The 24,686-nt window shown below is 38.5% G+C and overlaps 1 protein-coding gene and 1 long non-coding RNA gene across 2 annotated transcripts in view; one reads left to right on the forward strand and one right to left on the reverse strand.

The window, feature by feature from the left end:
• LOC133630169 (potassium voltage-gated channel subfamily G member 3-like) overlaps positions 1-11,215 on the forward strand; it is a 29,408-nt gene extending 18,193 nt beyond the window's left edge. Inside the window, exon 3 of the mRNA XM_062021567.1 lies at positions 9,714-11,215. Coding sequence (XP_061877551.1) covers positions 9,714-10,341 — 628 coding nt within the window. The 3' untranslated portion in view covers positions 10,342-11,215. The remainder of the gene's footprint in view (positions 1-9,713) is intronic.
• Positions 1-23,495, reverse strand: part of LOC133630170 (uncharacterized) — a 29,528-nt gene extending 6,033 nt beyond the window's left edge. Inside the window, exons 1-2 of the long non-coding RNA XR_009821202.1 lie at positions 20,339-23,495; positions 19,079-19,175 (exon numbers count right to left, since the gene is read on the reverse strand). This is a non-coding gene — a long non-coding RNA (uncharacterized LOC133630170). The remainder of the gene's footprint in view (positions 1-19,078; positions 19,176-20,338) is intronic.
• Between the last annotated feature and the right edge of the window lie 1,191 nt (positions 23,496-24,686).

Below are 24,686 nucleotides of genomic sequence, written 5' to 3' on the forward strand. Positions count from 1 at the left end.
GTAATATCAAATGCATATTATAATACATGTTTCTAAAATATACTTATTTTTTTAATCTTTAAAATCCATGCTGCACTGAAACCGTAGCAATTGAACCGCAAAGTGGCGAGGGAACACTATACACTTATTGAACTATTAAAAATGTGTATTGGGCAATCTCAGACAGTTTTTGCACAATGTTCCTAAACTGAAGATGGCTCATTTGATAAACAGGACTAAAAGCAACAGTAATTAGTTTTTAGCATAACATTAGCAAATACATGAAATCTAGACATGCCATTTATCAGGGATGCAAATCTTACAACAACTCACGATTCAATTCGAATTGATTCATGATTCAAGATTATTTTCGCAATATATTATTTGGTATAAAAGTTAACCTTTTAAAACAGGTTACAGAAGCTACTCTTAGCTGCTGACGTATGACGTATAAGCGCAGCAGGTAAGCGTGGAGATGGCCTAAAAAAGGCTTTTTGAAAAATGGATTCTTCAGGAAGGCTGCACTTACTGTACTAAAGAGGCAAAAAAAGTAATACTTCAAGACCTTTTTATCATATAGGACATATGTGTCAAACTCAAGGCCAGGGGGCCAGATCCGGCCCGACACGTCATTTAATGTGGCCCGGGGAAGCCTGGGAATAATGTGGATCATCATCATCGGCAGTCACTCGTGGTCGAGTATGACTGTCCTCAGAATGGATGGGTTCCCATTCGGGAGGACGCCTGCGCGTGACGTCTTTTAGCGTGGGGAGACTGATGCGCCTGCAGCCACCACACGGTCCTTGGCAGAGAGGGGCCTTGATCCAGTGGCATGGATCCATGACGATACTTCATCTTTCTTACTAAATGTTTTCATTGTTTCCATTTTGACAGAAAAAAATGTATGTAATACAGGAAATTTCATGTTTCAAACTTTGATATCTGCTCATGCAACAAATATTCAATTGTTATTGGTGTGAACCTTTGGGCACCTCGTCATTCGTTTCCGATTGTTGGGGTGAGGATTTGATTCATAATTGATACCCGATTCAACACAATTCTCGATTCAAACTGATTTTTGCAATGTATTATTTCAGACCTGGGCATTCTGCGGCCCGCGGGCCGCATCTGGCCCTTTGTGCGTCCCTGTCCGGCCCGCGTGAGGCCAACTATAAATTACAAAATACATTTAAAAAAGTATCTATGTCGAGTGTGCAATACAACGGTGCTGCTTTAGTTTTGAAAATCGTTATTTGTATTACTTCCGTGTGGACGTATGCGTGTGCGTGATTGTGAGTGAATGTGAACAGCTGCAATCACAAATTACAAAATAAAGTTGAAAAAACATCTATGTCGTGCGCGCAATACAACTGTGCTGCTTTTATTTTGAAAAGTATTATTTATGGGCGTGTGTCCGTGTGTAACCTGTGAGTGAAGGTGCACATGCAGCGACAAGTGATGCACGGTTTACACCAGAGACGCTAAAAAGAGAAAAGTTGATGACGAATGGCGTGTTTTCCACAAGACATGGACTGCAAAGCAACGTTCCCTCTAAGGTGCGTGCCTGAGCAATTGCGCACTGCTCAAGCGTCCTCTGCGCACAGCAAATATATGCCGTGCATCAAATCAAATCCCATCTGAATTCTAAACAAAATAAACATATTTATTCTATGTAGTTTTGCAATGCAACTTTGAGTGACGGTGACAACAAGCGGCCGTAACGGTGTTCGTCAACACCGTTCAATTGAACACCGTTCAATTATTGTAACGTCTATCGAGATGCTTCGAGGCCAGGAATTATATCGATCACTTTATTGAGCAAAACTGTTTATATTCGGACATAACCACACCAAAAACATGAGAAAAACACTTCTATCTCGAAAAACTAGTCATTTTCTGCCATACAAACCAGGCCAAAACCAACTTGTCATCTGTCACCAACACGCATACCACTAAACCACTGGTGCGTTCATGGCCACACAAAAAGTCGGACAACTCAAACACCACACAAAGTTACACTATGACTCCTCAGTCATACGTGTGCTTATTTTACTGTCATTTATTATTAATGTTAATTTATTTATATTAGTCATGGAATGCTGTTACACACACTATGTTGAAGTATTACTATTATTATTAATTATTATTATTATTATTATTATTATTATTTATCTTACGGTATATATCAAAAATAATATTGAGCAAAATTTAATTGAAATATTGTCGATGTGGCCCTCCAGCAGAGCTCGGGTTGCTCATGCGGCCCCCGGTAAAAATGAATTGCCCACCCCTGTATTATTTGGTATAATGATAACAACACCTTAACAAAACAGCTTATAGGTTACACAAGCTCTTTTGTGTTGCTGACATATGACACATACGTGCACCAAGTAAGCATAGAGATGGCCTAAAAAACTTCTTTTTTTTTTTATTAAAACGTCAAAAAAATTAAAATAATAATACCGTAATTCGATTTTTTAAAATTATTAATCAATTTACTATCGAGATAAATAAAAATCGGGAAGCGGATGTGATAAAAAAAAATGAAAAGAATTAGCACCCCTAATTATCATATACCGTATTATAGTTTTTCCAAAATGACAATAAACACTTAAATATCTGCTTGTCACCTTGACTTACGATTTCAAAGCAAGTTATCCATCAATTTGTACGTACAAAAATCAAATAGCCAAATGCATAGGCAATAATAAAATGAGGCGATAATACTTTTATATTCTTACATTCACTGTTACAAGCGGCCCTCTGAGGGCAGCCATGACTGCGATGTGGCCCTCCATGAAAACAAGTTTGACACATAGGATATATGTTAGTAATATATATTCTATATGAAAAAAACGTCATTAAAAAAATATTAAATTACACCAAAACGCATCAATTGAATTTGTTTCAATCAGCCCCTTTAAGGGGAACTGCACTTTTTTGTAAATTTCGTTCACAATCATTATGAAAGACATGACGATGGATGGAATTTTTTTTTTAATGCATCCTAAATATTAAATACATTTGATCAAAAGTCTGCTTACAATGGGGCCTATGCGAGCCGTTTCATTCTGCTTATAGAGCCCCTAAAAAAACATCCAAACACCTCCATTAAAGTTTTATCTTCATGATGTAAGTATATACTGTATGTAATGTAGTAAAGGGCACATTTATAGTAATATTTAATATTTACGTACTTTGATCATTTTAAGCATATGAGTGCATTCATTTAAAAAACGCATCACAATTTGTAGGTTTTTTTTTTTCTTTCTTCATCACCGATTTTTGCCCCCTGCAGACTTCATGAGAGCCAACAAGCATAACAAAAATCACTGTACATACTGTACAATGTCTGCTGTCATTGGGATGCCGACTGCTGGGTTGTTCACATATTCCTATTGAGATGAAAAATGTCTTATAATCCTCGCGAAGAAACAGGGTGTGGGGGTCGCGGTAGAGGTACGAGGGGGGGGGAACAAGCGCTTTTCTTGTCTTTCTTGTCAGTTTTAGGTCCTAAATGGCTGTCAAAGTGTACCAACTTGTCGGAATACCTACTCAGACATTTTCTGTGCAGGTGTGATGCATGATTTATGATGTAGAATAAACGTACAGGGAGCAAGGAACCGAGGAAGCGGCAGACCCATCGATGATGTAAACATAGGGATACATGGAAGTGATCCCGGCTTCGCTATAAATAGTTTGTCTGTGTTAGCGCTTATAATAACAATATCACTAATACTTGGTTAATAGTCAAGTCACGACATGTAAATGTAGTAGTTGGCGGTTTTTGGATGGTTATTTATTGGATTTTGGGGTTGATATAGTGGAGCTCCCATTGGCTGTGCTGTAAGCAGACTTTAATTACATTTTTGTAATATTTAAAATGCATTAAATTACAAAAAAAATCCATTTGTCGTCATGTTTAATGATTGTGAACGATAGGCAAAATTCCAAAAAAAAGTGCAGTTCCCCTTTAAGTTATCTAGCACTTATGAAGTTATAAAAGAATGTTGCTGAATAGACAATGTGTCTAATATTTTTAATTTCTGACCGTCCAAATATGTTGAAACGTACACGTAGGACGGAGGACTCTCTTTCAGACAAATAAAATGCAAAAAGAGCACCCAAAACAGTGATGAGTGTTGATAAATCACATTGCGCATGCTGTACAAAATATTTGCATTCTGTCCTCCCAGTATTGTGGGCGTTTTAATGATCAGCATAAATTCTGCATATTAATGAGGACAGAGACACAAAAGGGATTGCATGCCTTATTCTGCTCATGTAACAGACGCAAAACACTTAGTAGATCAGCTTTGCGTGTGCTATTAACTTTGCACGTTTTAGTATACACAAACCTTTAGTAAATTAGGTCCTAGGTCAGGCCCAGACAATTATTTTGACTCGGGGGCCAAATTTAGAGAAAAAAATGTGTCTGGGGGCCGGTATATCTATTTTTAGGAACACTAATACAAAACCTCACAACAATGTCTGAATGCTAAAAACGTTATGACAGATCACCTTAAAAAAAGGAATGGAATTTTAAATTTTTTTACTGAATGAGACACCCAGAACGTACATGAAAATAAAGAATGTGGGATTTAAAATATTAACTATGAACGATAAAACACTGCGTATTGACAACATATGAACGTCACCTACAATCATACTTGTCAACCCTCCCGATTTTCCCGGGAGACTCCCGAATTTCAGTGCCCCTCCCGAAAATCTCCCGGGGCAACCATTCTCCCGAATCTCTCCCGAATCTCTCCCGATTTCCACCCGGACAACAATATCCGGGGTGTGCCTTAAAGGCACTGCCTTTAGCGTCCTCTACAACCTGTCGTCACGTCCGCTTTTCCTCCATACAAACAGCGTGCCGGCCTAGTCACTTAATATATGCGGCTTTTACACACACATAAGTGAATGCAAGGCATACTTGATCAACAACCATACAGGTCACACTGAGGGTGACCGTATAAACAACTTTAACACTGTTACAAATATGCGCCACACTGTGAACCCACACCAAACAAGAATGACAAACACATTTCGGGAGAACATCCGCACTGTGACACAACATAAAAACAACAGAACAAATACCCAGAACCCCTTGCAGCACTAACTCTTCCGGGACGCTACAATATACACCCCCGCTACCACCAAACCCCGCCCCGCCAACCCCTCCCCCCACAGAAAGGTTGGCAAGTATGCCTACAATCTAACAGCCGACTTTATTTAACATCTATATGCTCCCACTAGGACAAATCATGCAAAATAATAACATTGACCATCATTGCTATGCCGATGACACCCAAATCTATGTAGCGCTATCACCAAATGACTATCGCCCCATAGATCTTCTGTGCCAGTGCATTGAGCAAGTCAAACACTGGATGTGCCAACATTTCCTACAACTAAATGAAGATAAAACTGAGATAATTGTTTTTGGTGCTAAAAAAGAAAGGTTTAAAGTTGTCCAACACCTTCAATCACTGTCCCTGAAAACCTCAAATAAAGCCAGAAATCTTGGGGTTATTTTAGATTCTGATTTACATTTCGACAGTCACATCAAATCAGTAACAAAATCGGCCTACTATTACCTCAAAAATGTAACAAGACTTAGAGGGCTCATGTCAGCTCAAGACTTTGAAAAACTTGTACATGCCTTTATTACCAGTAGGCTAGACTATTGTAATGGTCTCCTTGCAGGTCTTCCCAAAAAAACTGTCAGGCAGCTACAGCTTGTTCAGAACGCTGCTGCTAGAGTTCTAACAAAGACCAAAAAATGTAAGCACATTACACCAATTCTTAAATCCTTACATTGGCTCCCTGTACATCAGAGAATTGATTTCAAAATCCGCCTGCTCACATATAAATCACTACGTGGTCTAGGGCCCAAGTATATCACTGATATGCTCCCACTATATAAGCCCTCTAGATCACTAAGATCTTCTGAGACCAATCTGTTAGCGGTTCCAAGAGTAAACTCAAATCAAGGGAGCGCATCATTCAGTCACTATGCAACAAATAGCTGGAATAAACTTCCTGAAGATGTCAGACTCTCCCAAACTCTGACTACTTTTAAAACTAGACTGAAGACTTTTATGTTCACCTTAGCTTTCAGCTAAATATTTTAATCTTTTAACTTTTAACGTCCGCACTGTTTTTATTTTTATTGTCTGCATTTTAATTTTGCTTTTATTTTCTTTCATTTCACTTTGTTGTCTGTAAAGCACTTTGAGCCTCTGCCTTGTGTATGAAAAGCGCTATACAAATAAAGTTGCCTTGCCTTGCCTTGCCTACAATCTGATATATCTGATATATCACTAAGCTTTAGAACTTTGTTGTAAACATCTCCTTCCGGGTCTTTCCCTGACACCCGCATTTCAGGCTGGCCGCTCTGGAAACACTCTGTGGAAACGCTTCCCACCCACACTGCTTGGTGCCTCGTCTGAGCTGCTGTGACTTTGATTACCATAGTAACTAATTAGATTACCATAGTAACTAGTACATCAAACAAAAGCAAAGATCCCAACCATTGAAATACTTTGTATAGTTCAAGACTTCCGGTCATTTGAAAACATCATTGCACATCATAATGGCAGCTACAGTTTCCATCTTAAAGATCTACAAAATTATTTGGGAATGTCCGGCGGGCCAGATTGAAAAGCTTAACATGCGACCCCCGGGCCTAAATTTGCCCGGGCCTGCCTTGGACGCAAGTAGGGAAGTTCACACTTGGCCGTGCTGATCTTGCTTCGTCCTTTCAAATTCTGCGTCAGGAGTCGAGCACATGCGATGCGATTCTCCGCCAAAAAGCTTGGGGGCGATGATCCCCACTGAAGCAACTAATGAAAAACCCTGACGCTCATTGACTGTTTACATTGTTTGCTAGCTAGTGAACAATGGCAACAAAAGAGAGACAGAATCGACTAAAACCGTTTGTTTAATTTCGACACAGAAGCATAAACCGGGCCTAAGTAGGGATTGGCACAGAATTCTGTATGTTTTTAGGTACCAATCAAATTCCGCCCGTACAACCGGGTACTTATTCACGTAAATCAAATAGTACCAAATTTCGATTAGTGCATGTGATGTCACTTCCGGTTGCAGACTGGGCGCCGACTCAAACACTTGGCTGGCACACAGGCGTAATCGTAGCAGACTCAGATGGACTGCCTCTACTTGGTAATGCTGCAATTTGCTGCAAGCATGCCTAAGGGAAAGACTACTTACTGGGATGTAACGGGATACTTTTACAATGGGTCTTGGAATTTCAGGGGCACATCTTCACCAGGATTGGTCCCAGGGTTCTTTTTAGAAAGGGCCATCTCACCCCTCAAGGTCTCAGGGCTCCAACAACAAGGATTAAACCCTAAAGGTCCGAGGTTCTACCAAAAAATGACTTAACCGTTAAGATCCCAGTGGCCCAAAAAGGTACTAAATGGGCCTCATTTCCAGAGAGCTAAGGACCAAGGGGCCAGACTCCCCCCTTACTGTGATTCTTATTTTGTATATTATTAAAAATATGTTGTTTTTAGCTAGTCAAAGATCATCTATATGGCAGCAGTCTGTACTGGAATCGATTCCCAGATATCGGTTCAAATATAAAAGGTACTACGGATGTAATGATATAGAATAGAATAGAAAGTACTTTATTGATCCCTGGGGGAAATTCAGCATCACAGTTCGCAATATCATAATATTGTCATGGTATTAAGGCCAAAGTATGATATTATTGTGGAGATGTCGCCCCCAAAAAAAGCTTGGTAAAAATGCCATAGTGCGTAAAATGAAATGTCAGGAATGTTTGGGATAAACACACTTATTGCAATTGAACACAAACATAATGCTCAAATGTTCTGAAGATCCACGGTTTCAAGCAAATATCTGACAATTTAACTTTTAATCATTTGAATACCTCAAAAATGTATGTTTAGCTTTGGTGGCTTCACATATCTTTTCCAGGTGATGGTTTATCAAGTAGCTTCTCATATTTCCCGTGGTGTGCAGAGTCTGCGCTTGCACCGGAAATGATAATTGGTGAAGTAAGTTATATTTCATATGATGAAATGAGTAAGATTATTTTGAGAATGAATGAATGGATGAAATAAATTCAGAATGTTTGTCATGGTTCTTCTTCTTTGTACTTTGTAAACACTTTAAGTTTGAAGAGTTTCTTGAAGTGGATCATATTAGTACATTGTTTGATTGCTTTGCTTAATCCATTCCATCATTTCATTCCACATACGGATAACTGAAGGTCTTAAGTAGGGGAGTGGGAAAAATCGATTCAAATTCGAATCGCGATTCTCACGTTGTGCGATTCAGAATCGATTCTCATTTTTTTAAAATCGATTTTTTTTTAAATATTATTATTATTTTTAATTGTTTTATTTATTTATTTTTTATTAATCAATCCAACAAAACAATACACAGCAATACCATAACAATGCAATCCAATTCCAAAACCAAACCCGACCCAGCAACACTCAGAACTGCAATAAACAGAGCAATTGAGAGGAGACACAAACACGACACAGAACAAACCAAAAGTAGTGAAACAAAAATGAATATTATCAACAACAGTATCAATATTAGTTACAATTTCAACATAGCAGTGATTAAAAATCCCTCATTGACATTATCATTACACATTTATAAAAAATGTAAAAAAAAGAACAATAGTGTCACAGTGGCTTACACTTGCATCGCATCTCATAAGCTTGACAACACACTGTGTCCAATATTTTCACAAAGATAAAATAAGTCATATTTTTGGTTCATTTAATAGTTAAAACAAATTTACATTATTGCAATCAGTTGATAAAACATTGTCCTTTACAATTATAAAAGCTTTTTACAAAAATCTACTACTCTGCTTGCATGTCAGCAGACTGGGGTAGATCCTGCTGAAATCCGATGGATTGAATGAATAGAGAATCCTTTTGAATCGGGAAAAAAAACTTTTTTGAATCGAGAATCGTGTTGAATTGAAAAAAAATCGATTTTGAATCGAATCGTGACCCCAAGAATCGATATCAAATCGAATCGTGGGACACCCGAAGATTCACAGCCCTAGTCTTAAGTGTTGTACGTGCATACAAATGTTTTAAAAATTAAATTTTTCTCTAAGATTATATTTCTCCTCTTTTTTTGAGAAGAATTGTTGTATATTCTTGGGTAGCAGGTTATAGTTTGCTTTGTGTATAATTTTAGCTGTTTGCAAATTCACTATGTTGTGGAATTTCAGTATCTTTGATTCAATAAATAAAGGGTTTGTATGTTCTCTATATCCAACATTATGTATTATTCTAACTGATCTTTTTTGTAACACCGTTAATGAATGAAGTGTACTTTTGTAGTTATTTCCCCATATTTCTACACAATAACTCAGATATGGTAACACTAGTGAGCAGTAGAGAATATGAAGTGATTTTTGGTCTAGAACATGTTTTGCTTTATTCATTATTGACGTGTTTCTTGCTACTTTATGTTGTATATTTTTTACATGAGATTTCCAGTTCAATTTATCAAGTTTCATACCGTCAGACGTCATGGCATTTTTGTGTTGATTTTCAAACCGCAATACCGCGGCAGCTACAATACCGTTGCAACCCTAAAAAGGTAGCGATCCCTATACCTGAATCCATCAGATTGATCAGTTTTCCCTTATTTTCTCTCCTTAATTTGAATGTTTCTCTCCCCTCTCTCTGGTTGAATGTTTGCAGGATCATCGAGGCGGTGTGTATCGGTTGGTTCACCGCTGAGTGTATTGTCCGTTTCATCGTGTCCCGGGACAAATGTGAGTTTGTGCGCCGACCACTAAACATCATCGACCTGCTGGCCATCACTCCTTATTATGTCTCTGTGACTGTGACACACCTGACGGGCGAGAACTCTCAGCTCCAGCGGGCCGGCGTGACGCTGCGCGTGCTACGCATCATGAGGATCTTCTGGGTGATCAAGCTAGCGCGTCACTTCCTCGGCCTGCAAACCCTCGGCCTGACGCTGCGTCGTTGCTATCGCGAGATGGTCATGCTTCTCGTATTCATCTTTGTGGCCATGGCCATTTTTAGTGCGTTGGCCCAACTTCTAGAAGGAGGCAATCAGGACTACACCAGTATCCCCGCTGCCAGCTGGTGGGTCATCATCTCCATGACGACAGTGGGCTATGGAGACATGTACCCGGTGACTGTGGCAGGTCGCATGCTGGGCGGGGTGTGTGTGGTGAGTGGAATCGTGCTTCTAGCGCTGCCAATCACCTTCATCTACCATAGCTTTGTGCAGTGCTACCATGAGCTGAAGGTGCGCTCAGCCAGGTGCATCCGCAGTTTGTCAACGGACTTCATTGACTGAAGGACACGTTCACAAGCACCACCCCCAACATGAAGTATGAATTTTGACTTGGGGCATCTGGACATGCGACAGGTAAAAAAATTGGCTATCAAAATGGTTTTGGATTGAAGTCAGATCTGTAAGGATTTTTTAATATTTATTTAGTTCAGAAGTCTTCAACAGAGGGACTGTGACCCCCAAGGGGTCCGCAGAGGTAATGCAGGAAGCTTGTGAAATTTTTGGTGGGTTAGTCGTTTTTTCAATAGTTTTTTATTATAGTCCCTCCGCAATTTTTCCACAAAGTGAAATGTTTTCAAATACACATGAAATATACATTTGTAGAGTAGTTTAGAAACAGCATGAATAAATACAGTGGAACCTTGATTTACAAACGTCTCTATGTTTACGAACCTTTACATCAAATATGCCTCTGTGTGCGAACCTTGTCTCGACGTACGAACGCTTCATTCATTCACTTTTCAAATTTTATTGTAATCAGACAATATTTTCGGTTTATTAGATGGAATTTTTATCTGACATGTTTTCATACTTGTTGGTCACAATCAAACATTCATGAAGTTTGGTTCTTTTGTGAATTTATTATGAGTCTACTGAAAATGTGACCAAATCTGCAGGGTCAAAAGTATACATACAGCAATGTTAATATTTGGTTACATGTCCCTTGGCAAGTTTCACTGCAATAAGGCACTTTTGGTAGCCATCCACAAGTTTCTGGCAAGCTTCTGGTTGAGTTTTTGACCACTCCTCTTGACAAAATTGGTGCAGTTCAGTTAAATTTGTTGGTTTTCTGACATGGACTTGTTTCTTCAGCATTGTCCACACGTTTAGGTCAGGACTTTGGGAAGGCCATTCTAAAACCTAAATTCTAGCCTGATTTAGCCATTCCTTTAACACTTTTGACGTGTGTTTGGGGTCATTGTTCTGTTGGAACACCCAACTGTGCCCAAGACCCAATCTCCGGGCTGATGATTTTAGGTTGTCCTGAAGAATTTGGAGGTAATCCTCCTTTTTCATTGTCCCATTTACTCTCTGTAAAGCACCAGTTCCATTGGCAGCAAAACAGGCCCAGAGCATGATACTACCACCACCATGCTTGACGGTAGGGATGGTGTTCATAAAATTAAAGGCCTCACCTTTTCTCCTCCAAACATATTGCTGGGTATTGTGGCCAAACAGCTAAATTTTTGTTTTATCTGACCACAGAACTTTCCTCCAGAAGGTCTTATCTTTGTCCATGTGATGTCAGACGAAACAAAAATTGAGCGGTTTGGCCACAATACCCAGCAATATGTTTGGAGGAGAAAAGGTGAGGCCTTACATATACAGTGTATATACATATATACTAGGGGTGAAACGGTACGTGTATTTGTATTGAACCGTTTCGGTACGGGGTTCCGGTTCGGAGGTGTACCGAACGAGTTTCCACACGGACATATTAAGTAGCGTAACGCACGTTGTGTAAACAATGCACACCGAGGCACAACACACGGCATGTTAGCAGCTAACGGGCTACGATAGACTGACCATACGTCCTCTTTTCACCGGACATGTCCTCTTTTGCAGAGCTGTCAGGGCGGAGTTTCTTAAATGCCTCAAATGTCCGGCATTTTGAGTTAGGGTTGCGTGTATTTTCAATGTTTTCTTCAGGGTTAAGAAGGGGTTAAAAACAAAACAAATTGTGCGCGCAGCAGCATTCGTGAGGGAGGGGCAGAGACGGAGAGAGTGAGAGAGTTATGATAAACGCGCATGCGTCGCCAGGCTCTGCTTTTTATCCATAGATTTATCAGATTTAATTTTTTATTATCTATAGCAGGGGTTTCAAAAGTGTGCCCCGGAAGCCATTTGCAGCCCACAGGTAATGTTTTAAAGGCCCACGGCACATTCTAAAAATACAATTAAAATAAACAAAAACATAACAAAAGTGAAATAAAAAAGCTGAAAGGTTAAATGTAATTTAGAAAACGTTGCAATGTTGACTAATAAAACAAAGCTGTTTTTTTTTCTTTCAAACTGTCATTGATCAAAACATAATATTGAATCAAAATCAATGTTATTATGAATTATTGACCTATCCAAGGTTACGATTACTTCACATCAAATATTCCACTAAGAAAAATATTTTTGGTGGAAGATTTTGCAAATTTGGTAAATAAATAACCCAAAAATTTATATTTTGTTGTTTTCTTACTGTACCGAAAATTAACCAAACCGTGACCTCTAAACCGAGGTATGCACCGAACCGAAATTTTTGTGTACCGTTACACCCCTAATATATACATATACATATATATAAACATATACATATATATATATATATAAAAACATATACATATATATATATATATATACACACACATATATATATATATATACGTATATATATATATATACACATACGTATATATATACACATACATACATATGTATATATATATACACATACATACATATGTATATATATATATATATATATATATATATATATATATATATATATATATATATATATATGTGTATATATATATATGTGTATATATATATATACACATACATATGTATATATATATATATATATATATATATATATATATATATATATATATATATATTTATATATACAGTGATAAACTAGCAGTGGCTTTACGTAGTCACCGCTAGCGCTAGCACAAACTAGCAGTGTGAGGCGATCCTTCATCGGCTTGTGTCCTAGTAGTGCCTTCTACTCCGCTGTAATAAAGGTGCGCTGTGGCATCTTTTTTTGTCTCATCACAATTAAAAACTTTCTGAGAAAACAAAGCCTCCTTCACTGATAAAATCCTCGAACTGAAAGGGCCGCAAGCCAAAGGCTAAAGGGCTAAAACGCTAGCTCAAAGTGGCCTAGCAACCCAAAGCTATACAGCAAGACTGTGAGAATTTGGACAGTTAAAGCGTTTCTGATATACATATATATATACATTTTCTACCGCTTGTTCATCTCAGAGTTGCGGGGGTGACTGGAGCCTATCCCAGCTGCATTTGGGCGGAAGGTAGGGTACAACCTGGACATGTCGTCACCTCATCGCAGGGCCAACACAGATAGACAAATAACATTCATACTCACATAGGGTCAATTTTATGTGGCCAATCAACCTATCCCCAGGTGCATGTCTTTGGAGGATGGAGGACGCGGGAGTACCCGGAGGGAACCCACACATGGAGAACATGCAAACTCAACACAAAAAGACCCCAAGCTTTATATATCAATCTCCAAGGGGATTGATATATATATATTAGGGCTGCAACTAACGATTAATTTGACAATCGATTGATCTGTCGATTATTACTTCGATTAATCGATTACTAATCGGATAAATGAGACAAACTACATTTCTATCCTTTCCAGTATTTTATTGGAAAAAAACAGCATACTGGCACTATACTTATTTTGATTATTGTTTCTCAGCTGTTTGTACGTGTTGCAGTTTATAAATAAAGGTTTATAAAAAAAAATTACAAATTAATTTAAATTTAAAAAAAAAATAAAAATTGACTGCGCATGCGCATAGCATATATCCAACGAATCGATGACTAAATTAATCGCCAACTATTTTTATAATCGATTTTAATCGATTTAACCGATTAGTTGTTGCAGCCCTAATATGTATGTATATATATATATATATATATATATATATATATATATATATATATATATATATATATATATATATATATATATATATATATATATATATATATATATATATATATATATATATATAATATCTTATTATTGTACAATAACAAGGTACCTTTAGGACGAGTCATTTTATTCAGGGTCTATAAGTTGGGGGTACATCGCTCCTTCTCTCTATCAGTTTGAGGGTCCCTTGCCTGGAAAACGGCAGTGAAGAAGAGTTTCATGAAGCGTGTTGGCTTTGCTGAAAGTGTGAATTATATTTGTCCGTCAGCCCTACAAATGTAATGTGCTGCCATTAAAAATCTGACATCCTGTCTTATTGTTATTGCACCGACTTTACACTACTTTATGTGCATACAATACAGTACATTAAGTACATAATTTACACTACTTTAAGCGCATACTTAACACTACCACACAATAAAAAACAACAACTATTAAAATCAAAACAAACATTGTTGTATCGTGAGTGCGATCACAGCGGAAGGGGTATCTGCCGTGTTTGTACATCTTGGTACTAACAGACCATGATCATTGACCTATGTGACTATTTAACTTAAAAATACATACATAATGTAACGTCTATTAATTGACTCCGTAGATTTTTTGAAAGTAAATATCAAACTGTCATGCTCCCTTGCGCAAGCACACACACAAAAACACACGCACATGTCTACTAGCTCCTGTGATGATCACTGCTTCAGAAACATTTGTATTAAACAGAACTCTTAAAGGAGGTTTTTTGGGGGTAATTTAGCCTGTAATTCACAATCCCTATATGATACAAGAACTTTCTTTTTTTTATGCATTCTAATTTGTAAACTAGCAAGAGGTGGCTAACAAATCAGGTCATGGGGATTCGATCTATTCTGCCTATAATGCGCTGTAAACCACTCCCCAAAACCTCCAACAACATTTTATACATGCAATAAGTCTATGCTGTTTGTAATGTAGTAACAAGCACATCATGACTTTCGCTATTTCTTTCAACAACAACAACTACTTCTTCTAATGATGACAGATTTAATATAAGAGCCAGCAACAACCACTTTGGGACAATTCATGATCCAAGACCTTATATTTTTGAGTCTGTATATATGGCGGATGAGATACACGTTTTAGAAGCTGAGTGATAAACAGATGCAGAAAGTAACACTATTGGTAAGTGCTAAACAAGACATACAAACGACAAACATATTTAAAGCAATCACTTACTGTACAATGTCTGCTCTCACTGGGATGCCAACTGATGGGATGTTTATTAGGGATGTCCGATAATATCGGACTGCCGATATTATCGGCCGATAAATGCTTTAAAATGTAATATAGGAAATTATCGGTATCGGTTTAAAAATTATCGGTATCGGTTTCAAAAAGTAAAATGTATGACTTTTTAAAACGCCGCTGTGTACACGGACGTAGGGAGAAGTGCGGAGCGCCAATAAACCTTGAAGGCACTGCCTTTGCGTGCCGGCCCAGTCACATAATATCTACGGCTTTTCACACACTCACAAGTGAATGCAATGCATACTTGATCAACAGCCATACAGGTCACACTGAGGGTAGCCGTATAAACAACTTTAACACTGTTACAAATATGCGCCACACTGTGAACCCACACCAAACAACAATGACAAACACATTTCGGGAGAACATCCGCACCGTAACACAACATATACACAACAGAACAAATACCCAGAACCCCTTGCAGCACTAACTCTTCCGGGACGCTACAATATACACCCCCCACTACCCCCTAACCCCCCCACCTCAACCTCGCCCCCCCAAACCCACCCACCTCAACCTCCTAATGCTCTCTCAGGGAGAGCATGTCCCAAATTCCAAGCTGCTGTTTTGAGGCATGTTAAAAAAAATAATGCACTTTGTGACTTAAATAATAAATATGGCAGTGCCATGTTGGCACTTTTTTCCATAACTTGAGTTGAAGTTGTTCTCTTATTTTGGAAAACCTTGTTACATTGTTTAATGCATCGGGGCATCACAACAAAATTAGGCATAATAATGTGTTAATTCCACGACTGTAGAGTTGGACAATATCGGAATATCGGATATCGGCAAAAAAGCCATTATTGGACATCTTTAATGTTTATATCTTTTGAGTACGAAGATTGTGTTCCCGGTTTAAATCATAAATCATTCATAATCTCTCGGCTTATGGCCACAATTTTCTACTATACAAGTGAGAGGCATGATTTATAATCTAGAATGAACTTTTACCAACTCAGAGGCGATGTAGCAGCTCAGTATGTCAGTAGCTGCAGTAGTTAACTCTCTGTGATCAAGGCGCCGTGTTACCAAAAGTCGTTAGCTCGCACAATGACAATGTCGCTAATACTTGGTTAATAAGCAGGTCACGGCATGTACAGTGAATGGAGTATGGTTGGCAATTTTTGGATGTTTTTTAGAGAGCTTTATGAGCGGGATAGATTATTGTTAGCCGTTTAGTTCGAGTCGTATATTGCAAATTAGAATGTATGTGTGTGTTTTTGTTTCACACAGGGTTTGTGAAGGATATGAAAAATTCCAGAATAAAAAGTGCAGTTCTCCCTTAACATCACAAATAAAATCACGGTGTTTATAATAATAGGTAAAACAAAGTTTACTCTACAGATTATCATTCACATCTAGAAGAAGCTGTTGGAGTGCGCACACACACATTACATCACCTAGCTCGACGAAAATTCATGCCACTAATTAGCATGAGCAATTTTACGATTTCAACACCTTTAAATGTATTAATGAAAACTATAACTAAGATGCACGTTACAATAAAACAGCTGGTGTGTAATCAGTACAAATACTTATAGTACAAACACTTTGTAGGACTCAACAAAAGACCAGACTTGCACATTTAGCTGAATGGCAAAGACTACTAGTACTTACTGCATGTATTATGTAAGTTCATACATATTGACAAAGGTGTTAAATATATGTTGTTGCTGTTGTTTATCTTGACCACAGCAAAAACAACAACTTTCCTGGTTCGATCTTTAATGTCAGAATCCTGAAGTGTCACTTTATCTATTTAAAAAACAAAACAAACAAAAAAACGGTTTCCTCCTGTGCACTTCAGACCCAGAAAAATCCTGGAACCCTATGTAAGCACGGTGTCTGTAACTGAATATGTCGGACAGTTTGGACAGCGCCAATCGTTTCCATGGAGACAGCAGACTCTGAGAGGAGAAGATGAAGTGGTAGAAATGTCAGGCTCTAAGAGCTGCTGGAGTGAGATGTTGACTATCTAACTTCTGCCCTTCTTGGAAAGTGTTTCAATCATATCATAGAGTACAACTTTAGTGGTACATTTAAATTAGTTCACAATTAGCAACATTGGCGATAAACAAAAAAATAGAAGATCGAAAACATAATTATGTACAAGTTAAGGATATATTATGTGTATGGGCTGTGTCCTGAGTCCGCTGCTGTTCACGTTGATGACCCATGACTGCTGCGCCTGGTCCACTACTAACCACATTGTGAAGTATGCGGACGACACGACAGTAGTGGGCCTCATCCGTGACAACAACGACATGGACTACAGGGAGGAGGTGAAACATCTGGTTGACTGGTGCAGAACCAACAACCTGGTCCTGAATGTCAACAAGACCAAGGAGATCGTCGTTGACTTCAGGAAGCACCAGTCCAGCCACGCTCCACTCTACATCAACGGCACAGCGGTGGAGATAGTAAGCAGCACCAAGTTCCTGGGGGTGCAGATAACTGACAATATAACCTGGTCCCTACAAACCGGAGATCTTGTAAAAAGAGCTCAGCAGCGCATGCACTTTTTGCGTGGGATGAAAAGAGCACAGCTTCCTCCCCCCATTCTCACCACATTCTACAGAGGCACTATAGAGAGCCTGCTGACCAACAGCATCTCTGTCTGGACTGGAGCCTGCAATGCCTCAGACTGGAATTCTCTCCAAAGAGTGGTGAGGACGGCGGAAAAGATCATCAGGACTCCTCTTCCTCCTATCCAGAAGATCGCAAAAAGCCGCTGCCTGACCAGGGCTCAGAAAACCTGCAAAGACTCCTCCCACCCCCACCAATGACTGCTTTCACTGCTGGACTCTAGAAAGAGGTTCCGCAGCCTCCGAAGCAGAACCTCCAGGTTCTGTAACAGCTTCTTCCCTCAGGCCGTAAGACTCTTGAACGCATCATAATTAAATTATCCCCTCAACTCCCGCCAAAATGGATTAACTCGCTGGAATAAAAAAGACAATATAACATACATCCATAAACGTGGACGCATGTGAGAAAGTGCAATATATTTATCTGTACAGTAATCTATTTATTTATTTATATATATTTATTTATTTTATATATATATTTAGATGTTATTTATATATATTTATTTATTTATATATGCACCTTATTACTTTTTTTTTATCCTGCACTACCATGAGCTTATGTAACAAAATTTCGTTCTTATCGGTGCTGTAAAGTTCAAATTTGAATGACAATAAAAAGGAAGTCTAAGTCTAGTCTAAGTCTAAGTATGTATTTAAATATATATTTTGATATAAGTAACATAGTCACAGGCCGATATTATCGGACATCTCTAATGAAAATAAAGAAAACCCATTGAATGAGGTGTGTCCAAACTTTTGGCCTGTACTGTATATATTTTGTATTGGTATTTGAATATCTATTTTCCAAGCACCCAAAAGCTGAACATGTCTATAAAGAAATATAAATTATTGGCAGATCATAACGGAGCTCCTAACATTACGAACACATTAGCGAGTGTGAAGTTATCATCAACACCGTCACACGTCACAAAATATTCTTGAGACACAACAACAGACAGAAAAGGTGTGAAGGTTTACGACGCCAAATCACATGTGACTCACAAATTTGTCTCCTCAAACACAAGCTTTTGAAGGACTTCTTGTAAGCATCGGTCGTTCTACTGAAAGTTTTGTGTTTTTTGAGGTGAAAGAGGACGAGGCTTGAATTTAAAAATTTCAGCTCTTTTAGCTTTCGGCGGTTTTGATGAGTTTTGGTGAAAGCGAAAGGCCTTGAGAGCCCACTCACATTCTTCACAGCTTCATCGTGTCACTCTTCCTCCTCCTCCTCCTCCTGTGTCTGTGTGTTGGTCTGCAGGCTGTCGGTGTGTTGCAACAGGAAGAAGCTGCAAGAAATGGAGCAGTAAAACTAAAAAATAAGTGCCGAACAATGTTCCCTCTAATTTTGTATGTGTCTGAGCAAACACACAAACTCCCTGAGCATTCAGTGGAGCACATGTGAGCAACATTAGATGTGCACACTGTGAGAACACCAGCTTCACACCTGTCCCAAACCTGACATAACAAGTTACTGTAAATGTTGTATTTAAATAATAAAGTGAGAGCAGTCATTTCCATTAAATTATTTTGTAATATACTGTAGGTCGGGGGTCGGCAATCCGCGGCTTTAGTGCCGCATGCGGCTCTTTAGCGCCGGCCTCGTGGCTCTAAAATGTATGAAAATGCAAAAAGATGAGGAAAAAATATATTTTTTGTTTTATTATGGTTTCTGTAGGATGACAAACATGACACAAACTTCCCTAATTGTTAGAAATCACACTGTTTGTATTGAACATGTTTCAGTGATTAGAAACTATTTGGTGAGCACCGTTTGTCCTACTAATTTTGGCGGTCCTTGAACTCACCATAGTTTGTTTACATTCACAACTTTCTCCGACTTTCTAAGACGTGTTTATGCCACTCCTTTAATGTTGTGCGTGAAGGCACAAAGGTGAGCTTTGTTGATGTTATTGACTTGTGTGGAGTGCTAATCAGGCATATTTGGTGTCTGCATAACAGCAAGCTAATCGATGCTAACATGCTATTTAGGCTCGCTGTATGAACATATTGCATCACTACACCTCCTGTGTAGGTATATTTCAGCTCATTTAATTTCCTTTAAGTCCTCTTAATTTGATTTATATTTGCATGTCTCATGACACATTATCTGTATGTAATATTGGCTGCATTTCTCATAGTTGTTTGTGTGCCATGTTGTTCCAGACCACAGAAAACGTTACCTAGCTTGCAAAGAATGTAATAAATAGACAGCCTGCCGTTCCCTTTAAACTTGGACACACACATCTATACCTTGGGCATTTCAAAGCCAGTAATTTCCAGGAGTTATCTCACCCTCTGAGAAGCCTCCATTTTACTAATGTTTTTGAATGTTGTAAAAATGTGTAGAATAAATATTACATTTCAACATTTCTGTCAACAAAGATTTGCGTCAACCTATGACACATAGTAATTATGATAGTAGGCTATTATAGCTAATATAGACACTTACGTCATATGTTGTCTTCATTATAACACAGATTTTTTTTCGGTCCAATATGGCTCTTCCAACATTTCGGGTTGTCGACCCCTGCTGTAGGTGTTTGACCTACTTAAAATGAAACAGCAAAAAAATCTTGTTTTTCATGAGCTATGTGCTAACATTGTATGTCCGGCTCAGGGTCCTGCTGTGGAAAGAATTTGCACCCCTTTCATAGACCACATTTAGATGTGGGAGATGTGCGCTGTAGCAGGAACATCCAATAAAGTGTACATTCCTTTAACTTCCTGTCTGTAAAATATATCTTTTTATGAGCATTTCTGTAATCTAGTGACAGCATTTCATGGTTAATATCCATAAATTACCATTCTTAATAAATGACTAGAATAAGCAGACATTGATTGAGTGTGGGTGTACAGTCATTAATTATTTCACCCTAATAAAAAAAAATGATCCGCATTTATCTCTCTTAACTCTGCAGCACGACACGCACGCATAACATTCTGTTAATGACGCATCATAATGTAACGACCTGGCGGTTACAGTGTGTGTGTGGCGTTGGAGTTGTCCGACGTTTTGTGTGGCCGTGAACGCATCAGTGGCTGAGTCAAACCCCGGACTTAACTTGCCTCTGACTGGCCAGTCGGTATTGTTTCGCCCTAACCGTAGCCAATTGTGACTCATCACACCATCACAAACCAATCATCATAGATTTTCTCTGTATGAATAGATGTTCCCATTCATCCAGGTCATAGTATTTTTTGTCCTTTTTTTGGCCTGCATTCGTAGTCCATTCTCTCTCATTGTAGCTTGTAGCTTTGATGAAAGCCACCTTGCCCCATGGGTCTAAACGTAGCTAAGATAAGATCACGTAAAATTGGTTCATGAATCTGAACAAAATAACACAATAAGAAACATGAATTGGACATCATGTGGACTAAGAAAAAAATAAATAATAATAATCAATGAATCAAACAAAATATATTCATATTGGTGTATGTATACCGACTTGTCATTATCATCAATTATCATCTGTTATATTTGTTCTGAAATTGTCATGTATCCATCAAATGTGCTGTTGAAACTTGGACTATATAACCAACATATATAAACAACATATATAACCAACATATACACTACCGTTCAAAAGTTTGGGGTCACATTGAAATGTCCTTATCTTTGAAGGAAAAGCACTGTACTTTTCAATGAAGATAACTTTAAACTAGTCTTAACTTTAAAGAAATACACTCTATACATTGCTAATGTGGTAAATGACTATTCTAGCTGCAAATGTCTGGTTTTTGGTGCAATATCTACATAGGTGTATAGTCTTATAGTCCGAAAAATACGGTACTCGTAAAAATGTAGCTAAGCTACTGCGAAGCTACTGGAAAACGTAGTTAAGCTATGAAGCTTCGCTACATGTAGCTTGTTACTGTGTAGCGGCTGGGTGGCTGAAAAGTAGTTTTAAACTTAACAGCCAGCGAGTGAGCAAGTAGAAACCCCATCTATCCCGTGCACAAGAGTGAGAATAGAAACCTAACATAGTAACGGCTAACTTATTACTTTTTAAAGAATAAACAACACATCACGTTACTTTGTTTTCCTGAGGGAACTCTCCTGAAGGAATCAATAAAGTACTATGTATCTATCTACTACTTACAACACCAATAATTTGAGCGCTCTCAACACTGGTTATCTAGCCATAAAACAGTGAGGCAACCTTAAGCACTTTTTTTCTAATATACCGGTATATATCAGATACTGGTATACAAACTGAAAATACAGCTGTATCAGTTTTTGTCCATATCGCCTAGCCCTAAAGAGAAGACTTGCGTGTATTTAGTGCTGGAATGCGGAATTGTGATGTTCCGCTTGAATTGGAAACGGTAAGAGTCTGCCGCCGTAGCGGAGCCGTTTTGCATCCAGTGTAAATCCGGAGTCATGAGTGTGTGTGTTGGTGCAAGAGAGAGAGAGAGACAGAGCAGCTGTTGTTGTCATGACAGTTGACAGAGTTTGTTTTGGCCTGGTTTGTACGGCAGGAAATGACCTGTTTCGCTCGGCAGTTGCTTTTTGCCAGTGCTAATTTTGTTGACTAAAAATGTTTCTTTTTCGTTATCGTCAACGACCTATTTTCCCTTGACGAAATGAGGACGATAGTGAATGAAAACAAAAGCGCGTTGACTAAAACAATACGAAAAGATTGACAGAGACGAAATCCAATCATATTTAATTTCGTACGATGTTGTGCTGTTGTTTGGGTGTGGGATTGTCGGGGGTTGTCCCTTGGGGGAGCGACACGCGGCCAGGGCTGTTGGGCAGGGATGGATGGCCGATTCTTGTTGGACGGTGGGTTCCGAGGCTGGATTGCTCCACGCCAGCTAATGTAAGTATTTGTTTGTTTCTATATGTGTGTTTGCATTTAAGTGTATTATTTACATACTGTATATTTTATCATATTTTTATAAAAAAAAATGTTTTAGATGGCTTCATTTTTCTCCAGTGTTGACGCCTCAAAGGTTGCGTTTTTCCTCAAATCCTCAGTCATGCCTTGTTTGGTTTTTGCTTTATTATCATTAGTGCTGCGTGTGAATGCGTGTTTTCTTCTCTTCTTCTATTTATTTTTTGTACAGCAGTTTGTGTTTGCCACTTGCCTATGCATGAAAAGTGCTTAATAAATAAAGTTTGATTTGAAAAGTATGTTGTATGTGTATTTGTTTAATTTTCTAAATAAAACTTGGCTAAAGGATCTCAGTGTGTGCATAAGTACTTTGGAGCACATTCAACAATACCGTGATATGAAATGTTCATATTGTTACATAAGGAGACGCAAGGCCACTGAAGCAAGTTCAACGTCTTCATGAACTAACACGGACAAGACTTGGAGATCACATTCAGTGGGAGATGTCAAACACAAGTCATGTCAGTGACTACCCAGAGTGTAACTCCCAGCAAACAGCTGACTTCACTCTCACTCGCTGACGTCACTTTTGGTGGCTGACTCAAAGTCACAGATGCGACACTTCAAAATGTACTCCAAACAAGTACACACCAGATAACTGAAGGTTTTTCAAAAAACTAACACAATAAATACTTTTGCTAGTAACTAATTTATGAAGTGGTAAGTTAGTAAGTAATTCAAATACTTTTTGTTGAAATTAACTCAAAACTCGATTACCGTATTTTCCGGACCATAGAGCGCACCGGATTATAAGGCGCATTAAAGGAGTCATATTATTATTTCTAAATGTAAAAGACTTCCTTGTGGTCTACATAACATGTAATGGTGGTTCTTTGGTCAAAATGTTGCGTAGATGATGTTTTACAGATCATCTTCAAGCCGCTTTCTGAAAGTCGCATTAGGATGCGCCGTTTTGTGGGCGGTCTTATTTACGTGGCTCACCTTCGACAGCGTCTTCTCCCCGTCATCTTTGTTGTAGCGGTATAGCGTGCAAGGACGGGAGTGGAAGAAGTGTCAAAAGATGGAGCTAACTGTTTTAATGACATTCAGACTTTACTTCAATCAATAACGGAGCAGCATCTCCTCATCCGTCGGAAAAGTGTCCCGTGAAAAACCGTCCGACCGGAACTCTCTAATAACTAAAGTTCCTTGGGTGAATAATGTAAATTCACTACACAGGTATGTTTTAGCACTTTCATGGCAGATATAAGTAAGAACTTTACACTACTTTATATTAGAAATGGCAACAGCAGAGGATGGATGTCCCATAACAAGAAGATAGAGAAAAAGAAGAAGCTTATCGACTACGGTGTAGGCACGGACTACAAAAGCGGATGTGCGCAATTTTTCAGGACTTATGCAGATCCCAATACAGATCGGCAGGTACCAGAAAGTAAGAAATGCTTATGCATAATATCGCGAAACAAAACGGCAGATAATATGTCTTACCTTATACACACACCATAATAATACTCGTATGTTGAAGCACAGTACAATCCATCAAGCGGTGTGGCTTCATAGCTTACCAAAGTCGTACTAAAACTGTCATGACGTGGACTATGGCGACGCAAATTACTGCGTGGATTGTTTTCCCAAGATGCAAAACGACTTGACTGGACACGGCGTGAAGGTAAAGACATGTTTAATTCTGACTATAAAAAGAACAAACAAAAGGCGTGCACAAGGCGGAGATACAAACTTGGCTATGAAAACAAAAACTAACACATGGACAGAAACTATGAACATAAAACAAACAACACTTACTGTGGCATGAGCGGAGCATGAAATTAACATCAGCATGAAACTATGAACAGGCATGAACAATGTCAATGTCGCCAGACAGACTAACTGAAAAAGACAGGCTTAAATAGTCTCTGATTAAAACAGGTGTGTGAGTCC

Source organism: Entelurus aequoreus, linkage group LG15, assembly GCF_033978785.1.
Source record: "Entelurus aequoreus isolate RoL-2023_Sb linkage group LG15, RoL_Eaeq_v1.1, whole genome shotgun sequence".
NCBI classification, from domain to species: Eukaryota; Metazoa; Chordata; class Actinopteri; order Syngnathiformes; family Syngnathidae; genus Entelurus; species Entelurus aequoreus.